Source organism: Protopterus annectens, chromosome 1.part2, assembly GCF_019279795.1.
Source record: "Protopterus annectens isolate FY-2018-M chromosome 1.part2, PAN1.0, whole genome shotgun sequence".
NCBI lineage: Eukaryota > Metazoa > Chordata > Ceratodontiformes > Protopteridae > Protopterus > Protopterus annectens.
In genome coordinates this window covers 228659253-228680535 of record NC_056727.1, presented here as the reverse complement: position 1 = coordinate 228680535, position 21283 = coordinate 228659253, and the positions used below count along the sequence as shown (strand labels likewise).

At 41.8% G+C, this 21283-nt stretch overlaps 1 protein-coding gene across 1 annotated transcript in view; it reads right to left on the bottom strand.

The window, feature by feature from the left end:
- Positions 1-21283, bottom strand: part of CEP68 (centrosomal protein 68) — an 864321-nt gene that overhangs the window by 262272 nt on the left and 580766 nt on the right. Inside the window, exon 4 of the mRNA XM_044055708.1 lies at positions 18501-18623. Within this exon, the coding sequence (XP_043911643.1) occupies positions 18501-18623 (123 nt within the window). The remainder of the gene's footprint in view (positions 1-18500; positions 18624-21283) is intronic.

Sequence of the window (21283 nt, the reverse complement as noted above, 5' to 3'; positions counted from 1 at the left end):
TTAGCCGAAAGCGATTTTAGCCAAAACTCTTTATGTATATGTTATACTTTTCTTAATACCTGATCTTGGAATGTGGGTTGTAAATAGGTAATGCGTTCCTTAACTAGGATTTAATTTACTCTAATCAGTAGTAGTGTGTGGGGGGTGGGTACTTGCTGTTCTAAAATGCACCTTTACGCACCTGTTTATATTGTTGGCCATGAATATTTATTTATTTATTTGCAGTTGGTTTACCAGGATAGTCCATTGGGCCTAGAAGAACCCATTTTCAATGGAGTCCTGGGGAGAAAAGCTCCAAAAACAAAACAATAATTACAAACAAAATTACAATCAAAGCTTTTGTTACAGTATGTACAAAAGTACTAGTAGAAACACTGCATTTAAACATACAGTTTCTAAAGCAAAAATGACAATAAAAGTTTTGGTTATACTAATTATAGATAAAATATTTCATTTAACAGAGACAATTTCTGCGATAAAAAGTGTCATCATTGTAAATCTAGAGTAGTTGTTTACACATGGATTGATTCCTGCCAAAACCATGTATGGTTAGTATGTTGATGTTCATGGATGCACTGCAACAACTTTCATATGACTGATAAACGAGTACACAGAGTAGGACGGGAGATGAGCAGTTGGGATTCAGATCAGGATGCATCACAACTTACCCAATGTTTGCAGTGAGACAGATAGTTGAGAGGAATCTAGAGATGAGAAGAGTCCAAGTGACTGTTCTTACATTTGAAGAAATCATATGACAAGGTCCCAAGGAGATAATTTGGGTAGTCCTGTGGTGGTTTGAAGTCCAAAAAACAGAAGCTATGATTAGTGCAAACTATGTACAGGGGGACCCAATTACTGAAGTATGAACAGTGTTCAGTCTAAGGGGTTCCCTGTGGGATTGGGTGCGCATCAGGGTTCATTTATGTGCCCACTGCTTTTCATACTAGTGATGGGCTACATTAGCAAACAGGTTGATGGGGATAGATCAACAAAGTTGTATTTATTTATTGACAAAAAAGGAGCAGAAATGGAAGTTTAAACTGTTGCTTTGGAACGCTACCTGGGTTTCATGATTTCTGAAAATTATTACTGAACTCATCACTAGTTTATCTGGTTTTTTTTTTTTTTATATATAGAGTGGAAATAAAATATGTACACACCCCTGTTAAAATGCCAGGTTTTTGTGATATAAAAAAATGAGACCACAATAAATCTTTTCAAAACTTTTTCCACCTTTAATGTGACCTATAACCTGCACAATTCAATTGAAAAACAAACCTGTTAGGGAAAAAATATAAAAAAATAAAATCGTACAATAAGCTGGTTGCATAAGTGTGCACACCCTTAAACTAATACTTTGATGAAGCACCTTTTGATTTAATTACAGCATTCAGTCTTCTTGGGTAGGAGTCATCAGCATGACACATCTTGACTTCGCAACACCTGCCCACTCTTCCTTGCAAAAGTGCTCCAAATCTGTCAAATTGCGAGGGCATCTCTTGTGCACAGCCCTCTTCAGGTCACCCCACAGATTTTCTACTGGATTTAGGTCTGGGCTCTGGCTGGGCAATTCCAAAGCTTTTATTTTCTTCTGGTGAATATTGCTGATTTGGATGTATGCTTGGGGCCATTGTGTTGAAAGGTGAAATTCCTCTTCATCTTCAGCTTTCCAGCAGACACCTGAAGGTTTTGGGCCAAAAGTGACTGGTATTTGGAACTGTTCATCATTCCCTCCACCTTGACTAAAGTCCCAGTTTCAGATGAAAGCAACCCCAAAGCATGATACTGCCACCACCATGCTTCACTGAGAATGGTGTTCTTTTGGTGATGCGAAATGCGTTTTTTTGCCAAACGTACCTTTTGAAATTGTGGCCAAAAAGTTCAACCTTGGTCTCATCAAACACAACACATTTTCCCACATGCTTTTTAGATTTGATGTATTGTTTTGCAAATTTTAGCTGGGCCTGGATGTTTTTCTGTGTAAGAAAAGGCTTCCGTTTTGCAACCCTACACCATAAATCAGACATAATGAGAATATGGGAGATTGTTGTCACATGTAGTACACAACTAGTACTTGCCAGAAATTCCTGCAGCTCCTTCAGTGTTGCTGTAGGTCTCTTGGCAGCCTCCCAGACCAGTTTTTGTCTTGTCTTTTAATCAATTTTGGAGGGATGTCCAGTTCTTTGCAATGTCACTGTTGTCCCATATTTTCTCCACCTTTTTTTTTTGTACCCTTCTCCTGACTGATACCTTTCAAAAATGAGATCCCTTGGATGCTTTGCAAATTCTCTGCAGGGAAATGAGTAAATGTCAGGAAAATCCTATAAGGACAGCTGAACTTCATTTGGGGTTAATCAGACTCTCTTTAATTGATGGCAGGTTTGCACCCAAGAAGACTGAATGCTGTAATTAAATCAAAAGGTTCTTCAACAAAGTATTAGTTTAAGGGTGGGCACACTTATGCAACCAGCTTATTGTATGTCTTTTTTTCCCCCCCCGAACAGCTTTGTTTCTTTTTTCAATTGAAATGTACAGGTTATATGTCACATTAAAGGTGAGAAAAGTTTTGAAATGATTTATTGCGGTCTCGTTTTTTATAACACAAAACCTGGCATTTTAACAGGGGTGTGTAAACTTTAAACTTTTTATATCCACTCTACTTTGTACACTCCTTCATTTTTCACAGTTCCCCCTCTTTTATTGCATTTCCATTGCAGTTTGAATTTAACTTTATGATTTACTCATTATTTTTCCCCATGCATTTCCTTTTTTTCTTTTTAAATGTACTTTTTATCCAGACTGAGCCTAAAAACAAACAGCTTAGATTGGTGCTCTACCCTGGTTAACGAATACATAAATTAAAATAAAAAAAACTTCATTAACAGTAGGTCATACATAAGGAAGCAATGTGGAATCCCCAAATTGAAAGGATAGTACCTTAGTGAAAACATTTATGTGGAATGTACAGGGCTTCAGTTAATGAAGACAGTTTGCTAAAGGCTATGAAAAGTATTAAATTATTTACACGTTTATATTAATAAGACAAAAGTGGAATGTAATACTGCCATGCCATGTGTGCCAATGCAAATGATGGGTATTACAAGGAAAAATGACCTTGCAGACTTGTGTGTACACAGCAACATATAGTAAGTATTAACTTGAAGTACACCATATTAATACTCACAAGATTAGAATACTAAGCCTAATACCTCAAGAACAACAGGTGGTGCATTAGAAGGCAACATCCGCAAGCTGGTACGATCTGCTAGACATGCATGCTGAAACAGTCAGTCTGCAATGCACAGGGCTAGAATTATTAAGCAGTGTTTGAAAAGGTTATAAAAATTGCCATTTTCCACATTTAAATTAATCATGCAGGAATGGAGTGAGTGTCATACTAGGGATGTCATTTGCAAAATAGTTGGTGTTAGCTACAAGTTGACACTAAAACATGGTAGGAAACGAGAAGACATCTACAGACACAGTAAACTCTCAGTTAACCGTAACTCAAGCAATCAGAACTCTCAAGCAACCAGCAAAAAAATAACGAGGAAACACAGTACAATTCTCATGTGTTGCACTCTGTTTGCCCCCTGCAGAAACATACCTTACATTTTTAGAGTTTTAGCATTTTTAAAAAGGAAGATAGGAATAAATTCCCTCTCTCCTCAACCTGAAAAAAAGTCAAACCAAACAAATAGTATAGGGTACAGTATTAGTCAGGCCTATTTTTAACAGTAACTCTCAAGCAACCAGAGACTACAGTTAACCAGCATTTATCAATCCCCATGGGTGCCGTTTAACCGAGAATTTACAGCATAAATGTCCATTTGGTAAAGCACTTATGGCTATTGGTAAATTTCCTTACCAGCATTAACACTATGAAAGTGATCTACAGGCAAATCATGCGCAATACATTAAGGTACACAACTGTGCCAACTCAACTGCCATCTATAATGTCTGATTTTGTATATTACTATTCATGTTTTGAAATACTTTGACTACATCTCACGTATAACTTGCACTTATTGTGCAATACTACAAAATACTAGTGTGCTACCCTGTCTCATCATACATGTCTGGAAAGCACTTGAACAGATGAACAATTCACCCACTAATACCTTAGGTGTACCTGGCACACTTTCTGGTGAATGTCATTTTTCTTTCAAAAATTGTGACAAATTCAATGTCACTAAATACACCTGTGACGCTAACACCAGTATGTAGCCTAACAAACAGCTTTTGTATTTTACTTTTTTTTGTTTGTTTATTTTTTTTTTTAACTTGCCTTATTTATAAGATGTTGCAAATAATGCAAGGTATGGTCTTAAAGGATTTGGGAAAAAAATTCTCAAGAGGAAAGTAGTTTCCCTGAAAATGGAAACAAAACATAACAAAAAAACCCCACCAAACTTCAGGAAGAAAGTGGATAAATTAGCCTTCCTGTTGGTTAGGATTAAAGTTAAATGTCCCTGGGAAATCAGAACTAGAGATGGGCCCAAAAGGCAAGGACTCAGAGGGCCAAGACCTGAAATACAAAGACAGCAGAGGAAGCCCAATTTCTGAAATTATGGCTCAAGCAATAATGTGTGAACGGCTATGACATGAAAGAGGTGTCCATGGCACAAACCTACAATGGTTGCAAGTCTTAAAACGGGTACTGGATGCAACTGCAGCCAGGTGGAGTGGCCTTTGACAGGCTTTGACCAGTAGTCACCTGGTAGCAAAATATAAGATAGTTATCAATCTACTTGGATGGAATTTGTTTATCCTCTTAATTAGAACAATGAGGTAAATGAAAGGTTTGTCTTCCAGTATCAAGCTTTCTTTTTAAGGAAGAATATGAGCTGGAAGTGCATATGAACTATTTCTCACCGGACTCTTCCCACTAAGAAAAATGGGAGATGAACAGACTGGTTTAAGGATAGTTACATCAGCACATTTGGGACAAAATGTGAGTTAGTCCAAAGGGGCACAGGGTCCATCTGAAAGACCAAACAGGGTCTTACAGATAAGCATCAGGGATCCTACAGTCAAAAGTAATGACCAACAAGCAAAACATCTTTCACGTGGCAAATATCAGTCACTGAACCAGGCAATTCAAAAAGGGATGGACAAGCTTGTCAACCATTAAGTTAAGATTCTAGGAATCATTTTTCCCCCAAAGTGAGAGAAGCTGTGCTGCGCCACAGTTCTGCCCATTTTCCACTTCCAGGTCATGGCATGCAGAAATGGTAGAAAATGTTACCATGATCATGGAATAACTAAGACTTAACTCATATCTGTGCATTATAAATATCAGGAACAGTAACCATATGAAATTTCATGACTCACTGAACATGTCCCAAAACATGGAGACTGAATGGTCAAAAAATGGACTTACATACACTATGTCAGAGATGGCCATTTTTTGGAATATTCTCTTTTCTCAGAGGTACTGGTGTGTGTACATACATTACACACACACAAACACACGGGTCTACGTTTTGTTGAATTTCATTTCACTGAATTTAATTTCACCCCGACCACATCGCTGAAAACTCATTTCACTGAATCTCATTTCACTTTACTGAACTTATATGGCACTGTGTACAGTACTGTAAGGCAAGTAAAAGGTATATGCCCTTTTCCCCACTGTAGTGTGATCCAGGAGTTAGTGTACATAGTTAAGGGATGTGGGGGTGTAGCCCCCCCATCTTGTTTGTTTTATATTGCATTTTACCAAAAACTTCAAAATACATTTTAAACAACAGACATGCATAGTTGCAAAACCAATAACTAACTCTCTCTCAGCATGTATTCAAACTAATTGGGGGGGGGGGCTATGCCGCCCCCCACAACTATATATACTAACTCCTGGATCGCACTACAATGGGGAAAAGGGCATATACCTTTTACTTGCTTTACAGTACTCTACACAGTGCCATATATACTAATTGTAGTTCAGTGAAATGACAATAACCAGACCAGAAAACAGAAGCAAACAAATGAAGGAATCCACAGCCAGCCAGAAATAAATCCAGGGGCACACAGGAATAAATTCCAAAAAGACACAGATTTATTATCCACACAACAGGATAGAGTGCTTTCGTAAAATAACTTCTTCAGAATCACTGAACTTCCTACAACACCATCCTTAAATACCTCCCCCTCTTATCACATGATAAAAAGGAAACCACACTTTGAATATATAAAATAAATACTTGAGCAACATAAAAAAAGAAACTTCTTAAAATACAGACATTCACATATAATCCATATACATAAATCAAAACAACCATATAGAACACATGCAGTAATTAACTAAAAACTGTTTAAAACCCCCTCCCTATGGAACCCTATCGCATTCAGGAACTGAATGGTGGAAAATAATTGTACAATAATATTGATATATTCAGACCATATATGATTTCAACTTTAAAACACTGGATAATGAAAGGGTCTTATTCAACCCGGGGGTGGGGGGGGGGTGGGGGTGGCATTCAACCTTATCTGCCACCGAAGTTCTTTTTCCTCCAAGATGTCTTCACAAGGACCCCACCCCAAAGTCTCATAGGTTCATAGGTTTATACTAGGCTATCTGCCCTAAGGCATTTATAAGCCTAGCCCAAATTTTTGTGGCTTACGCCACCCCTTATATGAAAAAATACTGTGCCCATTAGTTTGTTTTGCCTCTGTCCAGCAGTGACACAGAGATGATTCCCGGGGTAATTTGTAATACAAAGAAGCCAAAACTATGATTCTTGAACCCCAAAACATGTTTTGCTAGGGCATTGCTGATGTCACCTTTTTTAATGGCCAAAAGGTGCACATAAATGCATTCTCTCAATTTCCTTTTAGTTTTCCCTACATAAAACTGGTGGCAAACTGGGCACCTGCCAACATAAATGATCCCTATAGAATTACAATTGCTGTGAACCCTAGATTTTATACACATGTGATTCGCCCAAATATGATCACCCTCGATTAATGTTTCACACTGGAGACAGCTACCACATTTATAGGTCCCCCATTTCTTATTGCTCATGACTGGACCACACTCTATTATAGCATGCTCCAAATAATTCTTTATAGTTTTACCCCTCCTAAACACTATAGGGGGAACTTGTTCAATATAGGGGCCACTTCCTTAAAATGTGCAAAAATATTCAAATTTTTATGCAGAATATTCTTTATTTTGTACGCCTCATTGCAAAAATTTGTAATGAAGGCTCCCTTAATATCCTGCAGTTCTTTGGACTTACTTGAAACCACATCTTCAACTGAGGCAATACTAGAATGAATGAGGGGAACAATCTCACCCCTCACTCTTTTTCCCCTGATGTCTTCACACACTTCCTCGATCATTCTTTTGGGGTACCCCTTCTGAATAAACATACTTTGTAAAACTTCACATTCCCTATCAAAATCTTGTCATGTGGAAATCATTCGGGCCAACCGCATGTGCTGGCCCTTTACTATACCAAATTTTTGGTGGACAGGGTGATTGCTTTCATAATGCAATAAATTATTGCTGTAGGTAGGTTTACGATAAATGGTGCTGACCCACCTTTTCCCTTCATAATCCTTACCAATAAAAACATCCAAATAATTAATTTGAGACAACTTCAACTGGTGGGTAAATGTAAGGAAAGGGGTACTGGTATTTAGAAACACCCAGAATGTTGGCTTTCGCCTCCCTTTTAGACTAGATTCCTGAGCCTCTGTCCAGCAGGCGTGGCTTGTCGAGCAGGTCATCCCAGGTTGACAGACACTGGATCCCCTTAGAATAACACCAATAGGATTGCTAATTCTTAAAATACTGTGGCATCATTCTTGGTGAGGGTAAGATGCTACCCAGGGTCAGGGTCATGCCGGCCTGGGCTACTTGATCAGAGAGCTCCTCTATGTCTCTTTTCATGTAGTCCAGGGAGGTACGTCTCAGGTCATTCACACCAACATGGACAATGACAGAGTCATATTTGTACCTGCTGTGGAGTGACCAGAGTGCTTGTGTTATGTGGCGGATCTTGGCACCTGACAGGCAGCTTACAGTGACCTTTTCCTTGTTCAGTCTGATGAGTGGGACGTCAGTGTGCCTGACAATAGAGTCTCCAATTACTAGTGTATTAGGTGTGTTATTTAGCCTTGGGGGCTGCGACTGTGTGACAGACTGACTTTGTGAAGTATGTGATATGTGAAGGTTGTTGTGTGGTAGTGGTTGCTTGGATGTCTGCTTTGGAGGTCTCTGTTTTGGCAGATTTTTATTTAGAGCCTCCACGTATGTTTTTGTGAGTTTATGTGTCTTGTTTGCTGGTGCGATTTGTCTATGTGAGACTGGTTGTGTGGTGCGAGTGTCTTCTTTCACCTCCTGACTGATTGTGCCAGTCTTGAGTTGAGAGAGCCCGGCCTCCAGTTTGGCTGTATAGTTGCATCTCTCACATATATTTGTGTTTGTTGGAAGGAGGAAAGGGTTGTCTGCGTACATAAGGCAATTGTAACATTGCCTCAGGATTCCCAGACTCACCAACTGGACTGGAGAGTATACCTGAAACTGCGATTTGGACATGTTGAGTTGAGAGAGCCCGGCCTCCAGTTTGGCTGTATAGCTGCATCTCTCACATATATTTGTGTTTGTTGGAAGGAGGAAAGGGTTGTCTGTGTACATAAGGCAATTGTAACATTGCCTCAGGATTCCCAGACTCACCAACTGGACTGGAGAGTATACCTGAAACTGCGATTTGGACATGCCTGGATGGTTTAAAGAACTGATTTATTGAGTCCGAGCACACAGGTCTCTCATAACCGGAGCTGCACAGCAAGACTGGAAATGCAAATGGGTAAGTTCACTAATACTTTCAGTTCCCCTGAATGTGAAATGCTGCAAGAACAATGACCTGGTATATGAACAACTGCCACATCCATACAGCCTCTTTGTTTAGAGAATATAACTGGTGCATTCTACCCCATTTGTTCATATACCATACAACAGCCTGTCTTACAAGAGCAGAAAGGACTCTCGTCTCAATTTTTTTTTGTTTTAGTTTAGACAGTGAGAAACAGCATCTAACTCATGCAAGTTATGTAAGTTCCCATTTTTTCTGGGAATGGTCCTATATCTCTGCAGCAGAGAGGATCCCAGAATAACTCTGCAACTCAGACTACTACAACTCTGGATGAAGGCTATCCTCACACTGAGTGGCAACACAGTCAAAAATACAGCAGGCTATATAAACGTTCAGTGAAGTAGTAATTCACAAGAGTCTTTCCCAGCGAATCAGGATGTTCTGCTAGCCTTTTTTCAAGAGCATGATCCACACGGGAGTGCACAAACTGCAACAGACAGGACAGACTATTAACGAATCCAAGCATACAATAAAACAAGAGAATGCTTTCTTGCCAACTCTCTTTAGCTCAAAAATTCTGGATTTCTTATCTGGTGGTAAAGTGAAAAGGTGCCACAATCTTCGAGATCTATGTTAGACCAAACAGATCACACAGGAATCTGCCCTGTGATTGACAGGAAGTCACTTTGCTCAACCAAAGTCTACAGGGGAGCATGTCAATCTGTCAAAGGTGATCTCAGCAAACACAAGGAAACCAAAGCCAGTTCACCAACCTCTTTTGACAAAAATGGAGATTTCTTTTTTCTCCACTGCTGTGCAACCTCGGAATTGGTGTATATAATTCTGGGGGGGGGGGGGGTGCAAGGGGGCTTGTCCCCTGCAAAAAATAGATTTAATGTTTGTTGAAGGCAGTTTTGGCCAACTGGCTTCACTTTACTTGCTTTTGTTGAGCCCACCTTTGAAGGATTGACATGAATCTGGTCTACAGAGGTCACTCCCCTTCTCAGAGGCACAGGAACTACAATCCAGATCTTACAGACCACACAGAAGGAATGATCCTAATGTTCTCATATTTCTTCCACAAATCCTGGTTTACATTCATTTTTTTTTATTTATGTTCGAGAAAGCAGAAAAACTACAGGACAATTTACAGAGGACTCACTGATCCTTCCAAAGGAGAGAAGATATGGATAGTGGTCTAGAGAGAGAGAATGAGTCTAATTTTCCTCGTCAGTCTAGGAATGGATGACCGCAATACCACCAGAATCCTCTTCCCATACAAAAAAATTAAAGGAGAAAGAGACATACATTCCAAACTCTAGCTCCAACAGCGATTAGCCTGTATTTGCTCGATACAAAAGGCAGCAAGTGACTGTCAGGCAGATATTAGGTGTCAGGCAACAGGATTCCAGTTCCTAGGTGGTACCTGCCTAAGACAGTAGCAGGTCAGTACAGGCTTATGAAGAGCCTTTCACTGGTGTTAAATTGTGCTCTCCAAGAGCATGTTCCCACTTTCACTAGGACAGATTCTGACACACTGAGTGCATTTTGCATTTGAGGACCCACAGATTTTTCTCAGCTTTGGGTGGTAGATTTTCATCTGAGGTGTGACGTGAGAGCAACTTTACCAAGCTTGAGTACCACCACAGCGATTTTACTGGGGAGGTCATGGGCTCAATTAGTAAGAGCTGGCTGGAGATGGTTATGCCCCAGATGCTAAAAAGCAGTACTAATATGGCAGGAAGCATCTCCCAAGGTGGCTCCCAGGAGAGCTCCTCTACTGATCCTCTTGTTGTCAGCCAGTGATGGTTGCGAATTCACCCCCTCACTAACAAAGGAAGGGTACGTGATAATGATGAAGCCAGAGACCATTCCAGGGACATATTTTGTAGGAAGAGATTTTAGACAATGTTTCTCTCCAAGGCACCTTATATTTTCCCACCTATCCATGGTCTGGGATTACATGCAAGACCCTTCTGACAATCCCTAGACTGACCATTTTCCAAAGTTGTGATTTCTGACAGGTGACATACACATCAAAATGTATCCCTCTTTCTAAATATTAGTCAGATAAAGTGTTGGTTCTTGTGTCTCTCTCAGATAATACAAACAGTGCAAATTGAAGCCCAGGTTTGTGATATGATGATCACATTGCATCTTGGAATCTGTAGAATATAGCAGCGATTTTCAACCTTTTTCATCTTATGACACACACATTAATTACAAAAATCTTGCAGAACACTAAAACATATATTTTGCCAATCTAACAAAAAAAAATTGGTATAATTTTGATTAATTTACAAAAAGTAATAGTAATTACCTACCCTTTTTGCTACAGAGTGGCTTTTTAAAAAATCTTTTTGAAACTATTTATACTTCCGTTAAGCTTCTATGCATACAAACTGAAAACTTTGGATATGCAATAAATCACCACACTGATAACGGTACTATGCTTAGAAAAACTCACATCACTTCTTACGATGTGCTGAGATGAACATTACTCACATCTTCCAATTACACAGTAGTACAGTGCATCAGATACCTATACGTGTGTGTGTGTGTGTGTGTGTGTGTGTGTGTGTGTGTGTGTGTGTGTGTGTGTGTGTGTGTATATGTGTGTGATCAAATTCACCTGTAGCGCAGTGGGGGGATAAATAGGGACACGAGTTCACTGGAACAATTACACAGCACAGTGCACACATAATACAAACATAAGGTGTATATTATTGAAGTAAATGTTCATATAAATTGATTATATGAAATAATTTTTAGTATACAAATTTTTAACAAGTTGAGACATGTAAACTGGTTATAAATGCACAAAATTATACATTTACTGCTTTATATTTCACGTGTATGTAAATTATTAAAATTATATATAAATCACAAAATGGTATAAAATTACTTATTTTCTGTTGTATTTCTTTAAAGAAGTCTTAAATTTGTTTTAAAAAAATCTTGTGGCACACCTATTCCCTCTAATGCCGCAGCACACCTGTTGAAAAATCACTGAAATATAGTATTATTGCTAAGCAGGATGGATAGCATGCATACCTATTTACGTATTTAAGTCAAAAATACCCTGAAAGGTAGCCAATTTTAAACTGAAGATACAATTCAACAACTGCTACAAATCAGAAATGAATAGGAATTAAAACCATAAGCATGTGCAAACTTTTGCAACACATGCTAACTAACCAACCTGTTTCATGCTAACTAAAATTGTTTTTGAGTGTCCTCAATACAAAACCACTGTTCATATAGCCAGACATCCAAAAGCAAGCCAATAAGCTTATTTTTTTTAATTAAAATGTGGTTCAGCAGTATTGTACTTTACAGTAAATAACAGAGCTGAGGTCTCAGCCTATTTAAGTATAATGAAAACCGTAACTGTGCTTATCCTACTGTAGGAATTTAAACTTTAAAGTTGTCCCTTTTACAAGACCCTGGTGCATGCACTAGATTATTGCAATGGCTTAAGATCCAAAACCAGACCCTTCCTGTCCCAGACAATGTGCAGGTTACTGACCAACTAAACGTCACTGGCAATGGCCTTAACTACATACAGGGAGAGGTTGCTTTTAAAATGGATTTTAATCAGTGTAGCTGGATGTAGGCTACTCACGATAATTAATTTATAAACATTCAATTAAGAAATGACTTCTATGAATGAATAAGATAGCTTAATGTTTCACATGTAGTATGAGGTAACCCATGTTCTCAATATTTCAAGAACAAGTCAAACTCGTACAAAGTAAAAAAGAAGTTATGTACTCATCATAACGTTCCATCCGAGTAGTTATACTTCATTTTCTGCAACCTGTGGGTATTTGGATCCATATCGAATCCCAGCCGGTGACATTTTATCAAGCATCTGCTCCAAGCTCCTCCCCTTACCCACAAGCCCTCACATCGAGTTTGCCACTAATCAAACTATTAGCAACTCAATAACACTAACCTGGGACGGTTGCAGAAAATGAAGCATAACTACTCAGATGGAACATTATGGTGAGTACATAACTTCTTTATCTGAAGTAGTTAACTTCATTTATCTGCAAACTGTGGGACAGAGTCCCCAGCTACCAAAACTCCTGGGAGGCCCTCATGGAAGGATATTCCTGAATACCACAGAGCCAAAGGATGCTCTCCCTCTAGAGATCAAATCCAACTTATAATGAGAAATAAATGTGTGTGACCTTGCCCAGGTCGCTGCTGCACAGATGATATCCAAAGAAACCCTAGACCAAAAGGCAGCAGAAGTTGCCATAAATCTTGTAGGATGAGCTTTAATAGGACCAGGGGGGATAGGCCTTTATCCCTATAAACTTGCAGTATACAAGTGTAATCCATCTAGCTAAGGAGACCTTGGAAATGGCCTTGCCCAAAAAAGGTCTGGAAAAGCACACGAATAATTGGTCAGATTTACAGAATTGTTTAGTCCTGTGTAAATCGAAAAGAAGCCGTCTATGAACATCTAGCAAATGCAGCTTATATTCACCCTTGTTCTGGAAATTTGGAAAGAACACAGGCAGATTAATCATCTAGTTAATATTAGATTCAGAAGCAACTTTCGGTAAGAAAGAAGGGTTCGTGCACAGTAAAACCCTATATTTATGAAAGATAGAGTAAGGGAGCACGGCAGACAAAGCTTGGATCTCAGAAACCCTTCTAGCCAAGGTAATGGCCACTAGAAAAGCTGTCTTCCAGGACAGGAATTTCAAATCTACTGATGCTGCTGGTTCAAATGGGGGTGCCACCAACGCCTGTGGAACCAGGGTAAGATCCCAAGGAGGGACGGAATTCTTAACCGGGGGATACAAAAGAAAAGTACCTTTTAGAAAGGCCTTGCACAATCTCAAAGAGGCCAGAGCATTCAGATTTTTGCCGACATAAAAATTAGATGTAGCTGACAGTTGTACTTTCACTGTAGAGGAACTAGCCCCTTGTTGGAAAATATAGGACAAAAACTCCAACACTGCAGGAACCGGGGCTGTAAATGGATCTAGGTTCCTCTGAGAAGCCCAAATGGAGAAGCGTTTCCATTTGCTGCAAAACACTTTCCGAGTGGAAGCTTTGTGGGATGCCACCAGAATACTCTTTACTGAAGATGACAGACTGGGAGTCCTAGCGATCAAGGGAACTGGAGCAACCAAGTAGTCAGCTTGAGGCTGCCCAGATCGTGCGGACTGATGCCCGAGGGATGGGAGATGAGATCCGGGCAGGGATCCGGAATCCATGGAGGGGTTAGAGCATGAGAATATAGGAAGGGGAACCACACTTGACGAGGCCAGAACGGGGCAATGAGGATCACTTTGCACCCCAGTTGGTAAGCTTTCTGAAGAAACTTCAGAATGAGAGGGAGTGAGGGATAGGCATACAGTAACCCGGGAGGCCAAGCATGGACTAGAGCATCTCTGGGGAGTCCCCTGGTGAGCGGAATAAAATGAAGAACTCGCTGCACTTCACTTTGGAAGGAGATAAGAAGAGACAGCAGCAAGGGTGACTCCACATGAGGAAGATCTCCTCTGCTACTGACCGTTTCAGAGACCACTTGTATGGCATTAGAATAGCCCGACTCAGTCTGTCCACTAAAATGTTGGAGCATCCCGGGATGTGCGTTGCAATCAAAAACCGACTGGTGGAGATCGCCCACTCCCACACTGTCATGGCCTCGCGGCAGACAGGGTAAGATCTGGTCCCGCCTTGTTTGTTGATGTACCAGACAACAAACATGTTGTCTGTCTGAACTGCAATCGCCCCCGGAGGAAGAAAAGAGTGAAAGGCTTGCAACGCTAAAAGCACTGCCCTCATCTCCAGAACAATGATATGCAATTTGGTCTCAGTCTGGGTCCATGTGCCTTGGACCTTCCTTCCCAAAAAGGACCCCCCCACCTGAGCTGGGAGGCGTCCATGGTCACTGTGGCTTGGACTGGGGTTGTTAAGAAAGGATGACCTGCCAAGATTTCTGGCGATTGGAGCCACCAAAGAAGAGAAATCTTGCAGGCACTGCTGATTTGTACAGGGTAGTCCATGAGGAGGTCTAACAAAGACCACTGCACTGCCAGGGTCCACTGAAGCACCCTCATGTGAAGGCACCCACATGAAGAATTGAAATTGCTGTGGCCATGGAGCCTAGGGCTCGGAGAACATTGCTCGCTGTTGGCGTCCTGGGGCCGAGGATCTCTGACACATGGGCCCATAAGTTCTGGACACTGTCCTGAGCGAGAAAAACTTGCAACAGTAGAGTGTCCAACCGTGCCCCTATGAATTCCAAGGTCTGTGTTGGGTTTAAGCGGGACATGAAGATGTTGATGGTAATCCCTAGATTGACTGCAAGATGTAGGAAGGAGTCTCTGGCCATGCAAAGTAGACGCTTGGTGGCAGCAGCGAGGAGCCAATCGTCTAGGTAAGGAAACACCTGAATTCCCTGAAGTCTCAGGTGAGCCTCTACAACTGCCATAAACTTGGAAAACACCCTGGGGGCTGTGGTGAGACCAAACTCTCTGAACTAGAAATGATTGGCTCCCAGCCAGATGTGAAGGAATCTCCTGGAGCTTCTGCAAATTTTGATGTGGTAGTTAAGCGTCCTGGAGGTCTATTGAGGACATCCAGTCGCATTCTCGGAGGTAAGGTAGAATGGACTGCAAGGTGGCCATCTGGAATTTCTGCTTGGCTACAGGCAGGTTCAGGGTTGACAGGTCCAATATGGGTCTAAGGTCCCCCATCTTTTTTGGCACTAAAAAGAACCTGGAGTAAAAGCCTGATCTGGCCTGATCTGGGGGGGACCAGTTTGATGGCCCGACTGTAAAGCAGCTTTGAAATTTCATGTGCTGCGGCCTCCCTTTGGGCGGGTGGAACATCCGGGAGGTGCTTTGAATGGATGGGTGGGGCAATGAACGGGATGGAGTATCCTCTGGATATTATTTGGTGCACCCAACGGTCAGTCGTAATGGACTCCCACACCGTTAGATGCAATGACAATCTTCCCCCGAATGTCTCTAGAGTAGGACAGTCGGGCAACCGCTCAGGGTTGCTGTGCGCATCTGTCCGAGAAGGTCTACCTAGACCAAAAGTTCCTCGGGCCCCCTCTGCATCTGGGACGGCATCTGTCTTGTCTCCCTCTGCCTCTAGGAGACGAGTTGTCCCGAGTGTCCCGGAAAAACTGAGATTTTCAGAACCACATCTTCTTCTGCCCTCTCCGATTCCTAGAAAAGGATCTTTGAGTGCTAGAGAAGCGAACTCCGACGGCAGACAGAGTCTTCCTGTCCTTCTCGCTCTGGACCAGGATGTCACGAACCGTCTTCCCAAACAGGGAGGAACCATCAAAGGGTGCATTTGTAAATTATGCCTTAAAGGGGTCCACGAATTGACAGAGTGAGTCAAGCATGCCGCCTCATAGCTATGCCGGTTCCCAGCCTCCCTAGCCACTCCTTCCATGGCATGGGAAAGAAGACGCATGGATTTCAGAGTCGATATTTTCACCGAGAACAGTCGCTTGTCCTCTGGCGACAAAGACTCTAGGGGTGACACAGCGAATTCTGTGACTAGGTCTTGCTGGAATCGATTGATGTGTGCCAAATAATTCAGCGCTCGTATGGAAAACGTCACTGAAGAAAAGACTCACTTCCCAAAGCAATCCACTGCCCTAGACTCTTTACCTAGAGGGTGTACCGAAGAACTTTCCTGGGCCAGTTCTCTGTGGCAGCTGCCACCACCATAGCATCCACAGGGGATCCCTTGTACCAAGCCTGTCTGTGGGAGGAGAAAGGATCCTGTCTGGGAATTTGGGTATTGGCTTTATGGTGTCAGGCTCCTTCCATGCCCACATGGCAATAAGATCCACTAATGGATCTGCAGGAGGGGACACCCAGGATGTACATGGGCCCATGCCACCAGGAATACTGACTTGTCCATACAGGGTTTTGGGGCTGACCAACCTCCCCTCTGGCAGAGGATTTCCATGATGTCTCCAAAGGACACATCCTCAGGAGGTGACCTGGGAGAACTCTCACCTTCATCCAAGTCGGTATCTTCTGTGAGGGACTCGTGGGAGTCCATGTGCCTCCTCTTACACGAATGCTTATGGGGAGCCTCCTCAGTGGGACTCACTGAAGAGGGCTCGTAAGTCATGGGGGGTTCCATGACGGGATCCACCTGGGGGTCCTCTAGCATGGGCTGTCCCTGGGACAAGCTGATGGGAGTCGTGACCAAATCCATGGCAGCCTGGGCGGAGTCTGAAGCAATGAGCTGGGTGACCTGGGGGAACCCTCTTCCACCACTTCGAAGATCGAAGGAGAGCACACCTCCTTGACAACCAAGGAAGAAGTTCTCCCCAGCTCCGTCGTGAGGATTGCAGCCGATGCCAAGGTAAGCCAGGGTTCTGAAGGACTTTGTCAGATCCAAAGACATCTCTGCTCCCTCTGATCCAGCTCCTTGTTCTCAGTACCGACAGTTGCTCGGATCCGAACAAGTCTGATCCGAGGAACTCAAGGTAATGGCCGGCGTCGAGGTTGGAGGAACTGTCGGTGCTGAACCCCCAGCTGTGAGGATCCTCTGATCCATAAACCCCGAAACTGCACGTCAGATCAGGGAAGGAGAGATAGGATGGAAGAATGGCAAAGAGGTCCCCCTCTCTGGCCGGAGAGGAGCCTGGCAAGACTCCCATTTGGATTTGGGTCCGAATGAATCTCCGCATCATCCTGTCCACGTCAAGATCCGACAGACTCAGAGTCGACTGACTCGGATCTGGCTCTGTGAGACTACCTCAAAGAAGGCCTCTGGTCTGAGGGCTCCATCAACTCTGGAGAGAACCTGTGGGAATGGAGCCGAGAAGTGGTCCTAACAATTTTTGAGGGTGGACTGGGAAATGGCTCCCGCTCCGGGGATCGTTTGTGGTGCCTTTCCACCTTTTTCTCTTTCTCCCTCTTGCCCTTTTCCTTTGTCTTAGTCCCCATTTCAGCAGGCTTAGAGGGAGGTTGAGTCCCAGCCTGGGGGGGGGGGGGATTGTTAGTCGACTACTGGAGCCGATGTTGAGGCCGTCGTGTCTAAAGGCAGAAACTGGTAGCAGGCCCTTAAGCTACCAGTTTCACCTTCCTCTCTTTCAGGGCCCTGGGGATAAACCCTGCACACAGACTACATGGCAGACCCAAGATGGGGAACGCCCAGGCAAATAACACACAGAATGTGGCCATCAGCCGGTGAAAGCTTGTGGCCACACTGTGCATTTTTTAAATGTTGGTTTTGGCTGGTCAGCCATAATCACCACTCCACTCAGCCAAACACTAAACCAACAACGCACACACACAAGGGTTGCTCACAAACACTACTCACACACTAAATATATGTACCAAAAATTCCACTTACTATACCAAACTTGGAGCTATAGAGACCACGATGCGTATGCATGAAGTGGCAAATGAGATCTGGGGGAAGGTAGGAGATGTGAGGGATTATGGGTAAGGGGAGGAGCTTGGAGCAGATGCTAGATAAAATGTTGCCGGCTTGGATCCGATATGGATCCGAATACTCATAGGTTGCAGATAAATTAAGTTAACTACTTCAGATCTGTAATTTACAATTACTGAGTTTGCAAAACATCTTAACTGGTAAGAAACAATCAGAAAGACTAACTGTAACCACCAGGATTGAACAAAGAATTGTAAACATTTTTACCATATAGCGATCCAGGGAAGACTTGATACTTTCAGCATCTGGCTGTGGTGGAACCCAGTTCTCAGTTGTCTCAGAGACCTTATAGAGCCACTGAATCAGCTCCTCCATTTTACTGCAAAATTTCTGTTGGCAAGAAGAAAACATAATGATATTTAACATCTATTAGCACTAAATAATAAATACTTTATATGCTAAAATGTTTTCCAAAACAAACGTTCAGGTAAACTAAGAAATTAAGAGATGATCTATGTGAACTGTAACTATACATGTGCATGTGTAATTGCATTCAGAAGCAAGGCAATTGCTACAGGTAAGCATTCAATTTCAGTAGACCACAGAGAAACAAAATGATGCCACATTACAGGCAGGATCTCACAATCTCAGGCTTGATGTGGGGTGACCTTAACCTTTTTCACTTTTGCATTAACCAACAAATCAAACTGAGGTAACCAATACAGAAGAGGCACTACTACAGGAAGTGCACAACTATACTGATTTAACTTGCTACTACTGGAAAACTTTGTTGATTGCTATACTACTTTAACTTCTAAGCTGGAAAAAGTTACATACAAAGTATCTGTGAAGAAGATAAGATACCTATACGGTCTACCCATTTGCTGCATTTAGCACCTACTGCTACTTTACTATCACCATTTGATTCCCCATTTCACTTACAGTGAAATGCCCTTTTAGATGTTCATTCAACCATCCTTTCTGTGTAAAAAAAGTAATTTATATGGCACTTCAAGACAGGGAGTCATGAAAGGCCTGAAGAGAAAGGAGGACTGTACTCATCCAGAAAACCTGTGCAAACTGCCATCTAACTATGACCATACATATTAGACAGTCTGCCCTTGTCGGTGCCCTTCTCCTACTCACCTGTGGTGACTGTCATTACACTAGTGGGGCTTGGAACGGACTGCCCAGAGTGAGGTTCACATTAACCCCAACTTTAAATGCAACTTGCAAGCCTTGCGATTCTTTATGAATTGTGTCATGGGATATGCTAAGATGGAAACAAATGAACTTTCGCAGTCTACTGTAGAACTCTCCAGTACAGCCTGCAGTACAGAACTTTGTTTACAACTGCTGCTCTCAGACCTGATACTTAGAAACACAGTAGTGCTGTCGGTGTCTGACTAAATAATCTGAATTATGCCATGTTTTCTAACAGAGGGATCTTGTGCCAGGAAAGATGTGCTCTACGAGACAGAATAACAGGTGTTATAATGTTATAAACGTTTCTTTTAGTGGTCTGATGAAGACTGGAGTACTTTTGGGATAAAAGCACTTACCTATGGTTTTAATTTTCTTGTCTTGGTGTTTTAAATAAACAAAGTTGGATTGCTGGTCTGCTGCTTGGTCTACCATTTGTTCTCTATTGTTGGTTACTTGCTAGAAATTCCTGCAGTTCCTTCAGTATTGCTGTAGGTCTCTTGGCAGCCTTCCTGACCAGTTTTCATCTTGTCTTTTCATTAATTTTTGAGGGGTGTCCAGTTCTTTGCAATGTCACTGTTGTCCCATATTTTCTCCACTTTGTGATGACTGTCTTCACTGTGTTCCATGGTATATCCAATGCTGTAGAAATTTTTTTGTACCCTTCTCCTGACTAATACCTTTCAACAATGAGATCCCTTTGATGCTTTGCAAACTCTCTGAGAACCATGGCTTTTGCTGTAGCAGGCAACTGAGTAAATGTCAGGAAAATCCTACTAGGACAGCTGAACTTTATTTGGGGTTAAGTATTAGCTTAAGAGTGTGCACACTTGTGCAACCAGCTTATTGTACGTTTTTTATTTTCTTATATTTTTTCCCCTAACAGATGTGTGTTTTTCAATTGAATTGTACAGGTTATAGGTCACATTAAAGGTGGGAAAAGTTTTGAAATGATTTATTGTGGTCTCATTTCTTTATATCACAAAAACCTGGGATTTTAACAGGGGTGTGTAAACTTTTTATATGCAATGTATGTACATTGTATGCAAATGTGAATTTTATTTTACTTTATTCCCTTTGTCTTAACAGAGATGTTTGCTATATCTATATGCTGTATCTTATGTGTATACATTTGTCAAGTGGAGCAATTCTCCCTAGCCCACCATTGAAATGGGGCTTTACTGCCCAGCTGGACTTTCTCAGTAATCAAATGCAATAACAAAATAAATAAAATATATTTGAAAAAGCTCTGAATAGGATTGATTCACAGTAGCTATGGTGAACACCCTCAGAGCAGAGGTGAGACCTAAAATAAGAGTCAAGAACTGATAAAGGTTCACACTTATCCAAAGTGCAAAGACTTCCTGGTCTCCTTGTCAATCTTTATGTGTAGATAGACAACATATTTTAGAGATCCAAATAGCATATCCAGTCTCCTCCCCACAAACAAAGAAGGATGGGCTGCACTGTGATTATACAAAAGGTTTCTCTAGGAATAAATTATTTTAGGACACTTAAATCCATTATTAGCCTGATGTATTTTTTCTTCTTTCTGGGTAGTCAAAAGAACCAGAAATAATAAACTGACCATTTTGGGTCTGGTGGCACTTCTTGGAATTTCTTTTCTGTGTGAATGTGTTTTTGCTGCACCCTCTTGATGTAGTGGTACATATGAGAAGAAGAGTGGGGCTGGGGAAAGATGCTGAAGGGGACTACAATCTGGGCATCATTATCTGGGCATCATTATCCTTATCCACTTGTCCTGTGTGACGGCTAGCCACAACTGTAAGTGGAAGGGTAAGATGGTACCCAACTGACTCCATAACAGGGGCACAGCTGGATTTAGA